Genomic DNA, 4,779 nt, shown 5'->3' with positions numbered 1-4,779 from the left:
AAAGTTATCTTTTTAAAACAGAAAGCCAAAAATATATTTTTAAAAATATATATACAAATTTTAAATCTGCAGAAAATATAAGGAATAGGGAGAATGGAAACCCCATACATGGTAGGTTTGGGGATTTCTGTTTGAAAATTTTCAGGCATGTGTTACATGGAAGCTTGCTTCTCTCTCCTATATCCTGCTTATCTCAAAATACTAAAATGACAAAACTAAGCCTGTGTAGATCTTTAGAAGTGTACTTCAGTTTGTGTTTTTAAGAAAACAAAGTGATAAGCCTCAGATATTATACTGATGGGTAAGTCATAAGAACAGGGGATACACATCAAAGCAAAAACATTTGCCATCCTCCATCCAATTGGTCTGTTAAAGCTGATCACAAGGCAGCTGGTCACAATGATTAATAAGTATCTATTGACTGATGTCCATTGTTCATTTGATATAGAAATAATTTCCTTGTAATAAAACATGGTTATTAGTTCAATATTATTTTATTTAAAATTGCCATTGCATTAGTTTTTAGTGCACGCTCTTGCATTTCACTGGCAACAGTAGACCATTATCCTGTGACAACCTATGGTTCTGAATGTAAAACTCGTGTTTTGCATGAAGGACCAGAGTTTTACAAGAACTCAATCTCCAGCAGCTCCATTGAAGGTAGTGCTGTTGGGTGCTGAGTCTTCTTGACATTCTGACCCCAGTAGAACACAACACTTTTGAAAATCTGATCCTGTGGATCTGAATAAGTAACATTCACATCCATTTTGCACAGGTATAAAAGTATTACATGAGAAAGCAGGCCCTTACAGTATTTCAGTTCCCTGAGGTATATTCAAAATTTAACAGTAGAGATTTTTTTCTATCAACACATGACATATTAATAGAGTCTTAGCATTTAGTATACTGCATGTTTCCCTGTTTTATACACAGACAAAATGTTTCTCTTTCAGGTATTATTCTCCTGGATATTCTGAAGCACTTCTGGAAAGGGTGGAAAATTATCAACCTGTTCTATAAACTCTTCAGTTTTTCTGTTTTTAAAGGCCTTATTTCACATTTGTACTTTTGTGATATTGCAAATACAATTTTGAAACTCTTGCCAGATTCTGAAATGCTCACCTTTCTGAACTATTAATCACCATTATAAATTTGTTGTCATTTTGAAGAAATAATCTTGACACCTTGAGGTAAGTTTAGAAAAGAGATTCAGAAAATAGATTCTCCAAGTCAAGTGTTCATTTTTTCCAAAATCCATATCTTGCAGGGTGCTGAGGACTTTTAGGATGTTATTGTGAACTTTCTCTGACTCCTGTGTAGTCCAGCAAGCTGTATTTTATTAATTATAAAATCATTGCTTTCCAAATTTTGCTCCTTCCTTTTTCACTTTCCTCAGTCATCAATGTATCACCATCCAAGAGTGACAATTCGTGACACACAGGCTAGGTACAAACATTCAAAAAGATTGAGGAGGAATTGATTTAAGTTCTGCCGTTTTCTGTAAGTGGTGTAGTTTAGATCAGTAGCGAACAGAACACATATTAGCGCTTTGGTTGAGGGGGGGAATCTTATATTGGGTTCTGCCATTTTTAAACCAGTCTATGTGCGTTGAACCTCTCTTCTGGTTCTGTTATGAGTATAGACCTGTTTTGTGTGCTGAACTTATGTTCTGTTATAGCTATAGAGTGGTTTCCGATCGCTTATGTCAGTAAAAGTGGAATGTCTGTACCTGGTCACAAACTCTGCAGAATCAGTCCTTATCCTTTACTTTCTCACAGAGAGTAAATGGGACCAGGCTTTGCCCCTCCGCCCCCCTCCAGCATTGGAACAATTACTCCCTCTGTGCCTTTATATGCAGTTGAAAGCATCATCTGTCAGGGACAACTTTGCTTTTTTATTCTGTAGTCTGTGTTCTGTTCTGAAATGTTCCCAACTCACTTTGGAAAGCAACAGGCTATTTCTGCAATGACATTTGAGCTCTGAAGATGGCTGCGCCTCTACACTTACAGCAAAGCTATCCTGATCCACTGTAATTAGAGTGGTAATTACTGCGCTCCAGCAGATTCCAGCATCATGTGTATCAGCATTCTCACACTGAAAAATGGTGGTGGGAGTGCTTTAACTAAAGCTTGTTTGATGAGCTTTAGTTAAAGCACTCCCACCACCATTTTTCAGTGTGGGGACACTGATATCCATGACACTCCAGGCATTTTAATTAGAGTGGCTCTCAGAGACACTCTAGTTAAAGTGCACCCCCCCTCCCGGCGTGCGCACACACTCCTAGAACACATGTATAAATGCTCTTGGGGCCTAAAATAGACAAGCCATTAGATCTGACCACAGTATAAGGGCCATATTCTGCCTTGTTTGGTGGAGCCAGCATGGTGAATGAGGGATGGTAGCTATTGCATCCTGTGTAGGCGTCCTGCAGGTCAAAGCAAGATTTCTCATGATGGCAACGCATCATACTTGCATTGATTCTCTGAGGAGGGAGAGAGTGAGCAACCAGCAAAAACTTTCTGCAAGTGCACCAGGGACTATCGTCTATAAGGTCTTGCAATAATCAGAGCACTTTTAACCTAGCTGAAGATAATGAGAGTACCAAGGGTATTCAGCATTTGCTCAGTCACAAGTGACACAGGCAGACTCTGCATGTGGCATGTGACAGATCAGGGAGGGGACATTCAGCACAGCAGCAGATAGGACAAGAAGCATACAGCAAAGCAGCAGATCAAACAGGGAGCACAGGGTAGGATACAGAAACCAGAGCAGCAGACTGGGCAGCAGAATGTATTGGAGTGGCACTTAGTGCAGGTACAGGGCTAATTTGGTGCACACATGCCAAAAAAGTTAGCTTTCACTGTGCTGTACCCAGAAGCCCGCAGGATTGGTGCCAAGAATAATGTCTGTAAGGTACTCAGTGCCTTCAAAAAGAAATTAGGGATACTGTTCTCAGTGATTTAAGTGAGCGAAGTTGAGGTTTTTTCAGTGCTCGGAGACTATCAGTATTCTGTGGAATTGAGTCCAAAGAACTCTGGAGCCTAGATAGGGCCTGTCATTGCAGGTCAGATCCACTTGGATATAACCCACTCACTGGAGCAGTCTGGAAAGATTTTACCCTGTTACGTGGTATGAAAAGACGAGTAGTGTAACAAAGGCGACGGAACAACCTAAGTGCCAGCCTGGGGTAGGAAACAGGCAAAAATAGCAGCAGCTGCTGTGCTGCTTGCCTTATTGTTGGCAATACAGCAACTGAAGCTGCACCCCGCCCCCCTCCCTCCATGCCCATGTTGCCCAGAGTGCTCAAGCGCCCAGTTACATCTCTGGAAAATACTCTTAATTTCTATTTACTCTTCTTATATATCAATGCAGCACAGGGCAGCAGTTGCCCTTTAGTATTCATTAACTTACCTGGAATTGTCTTTTGTTGTTCTTTTTGTATTACTGTGTTCCTCCTTGTTAACATGTGATGTTTTCTTTCAAAGACTATAACCATTCTTTCTGGAATAGCATACTGAAACATTTGCAACTGTAAGGGAAGCTGGAGTTTAAGAACCCCTGCAGGAAAAAGAAGGTTTTTGACATAAATAAAATGTGTCAAATTAACTTTTTCCATTTTCTTAAATATGTTAAATGAGTAAGTTTATAAAACAGATATAATCTCTTCCAGGATTTATAAAACAGGAGCAAAGCTTCACTGTAGTTGGAAATGATTTAGAGTGGGCTTCTTCTGATCAATTCTAAATTACAGTACTGTATTCTTTTATACTTGTCAGCATCTTTTTTAGCAGTTCAGAAAAATATCTCTGGGCTATCTGATGTAGAGGCCTAATTCTGCAAATGGCTGAATGCTGCAATGAGGTGTTGAGTGCTGTCAACTTCTAAAGTGCCTTGCAGTTATGTAGCCCTAACTGAAATGGAAACAGACTAGGCCCGTGAATACAGATGTTAAACCATTTATAAACTGTACCAGCTGGGTTCTTTCTTTAGCCACACCAGAATAAAAACACACTAAAGAGGCTTGGAACTTCATACATTTTAATCAAAGTGCATTTTTCTTTTGGCTTAATATTCTGCCATTATTAATGCTAAGGAAAAACTCCAGGTCTTGCAAAGAATTACTGTAATGCTGTATACATTTTCTTATGCATACAGGGACACTTAGTACATTAAACTCTATAGAATCCCCACCAGGATAATGTAGAATAAATTAATTAAACCAGCAAACATTAAGGGATCCACAGTATGTATTTTCTTTCAGGAAAGAAAATGTCCTATCACACCCTTTAACTTAGGGGTTTTCAACCTTTTTTAATGAGTGTACCCCTTCTGTCTCAAAGTTTAAGCTTATGCATCCCTTTATATTTTTTTGTGCACCGCTACAGCTGCCCCAGAAACTGCGTGATGCCACATGTCTGCTGCCATGGGGCTGCGCTGTGCCCCTTGCCCGCCTGGTGGTGGGATGCATGTGGCGTTGCAGCGATAGCTGTAGTGGGGTGCAACATGTAGTGCGCAGCAGCCGCCGCCTCTGCCCCATACACAGATCGGGGGATGGAGGCATGTGCTCCTGGACCTCTTCTGGGGTGTGCACAGTGGCGGGAACTCCCCCGCAGCCCTGAACGAACCTCCTGGGCTCCGATCCAGCACTCGACCCAGCCAGGGCCCCATTCACCCCAGACCCTGCCCCTTCCCCTGCCCCTGCTTGTGCCCTGCTCCCTCCCTCACTGTGGGGCCCTTAATCTACCTGCTATGCCCCTTTCCCCTCCCCTCCTCCTACAG

General features: G+C 41.3%; 1 protein-coding gene across 2 annotated transcripts in view; it reads left to right on the top strand.

Moving 5' to 3' along the window:
- Positions 1 to 1,366, top strand: part of SPAG6 (sperm associated antigen 6) — a 69,807-nt gene extending 68,441 nt beyond the window's left edge. For both annotated transcript variants that reach the window (XM_019508305.1, XM_019508306.1), the window contains exon 11: positions 954 to 1,366. In XM_019508305.1, the coding sequence (XP_019363850.1) occupies positions 954 to 1,020 (67 nt within the window). In that variant the 3' untranslated portion in view covers positions 1,021 to 1,366. The remainder of the gene's footprint in view (positions 1 to 953) is intronic.
- Positions 1,367 to 4,779: the final 3,413 nt, after the last annotated feature.

This window comes from Gavialis gangeticus, unplaced genomic scaffold (genome assembly GCF_001723915.1).
Source record: "Gavialis gangeticus isolate Ggan-Ray unplaced genomic scaffold, GavGan_comp1, whole genome shotgun sequence".
NCBI lineage: Eukaryota > Metazoa > Chordata > Crocodylia > Gavialidae > Gavialis > Gavialis gangeticus.
This window is presented reverse-complemented; position numbering and strand designations above follow the sequence as displayed.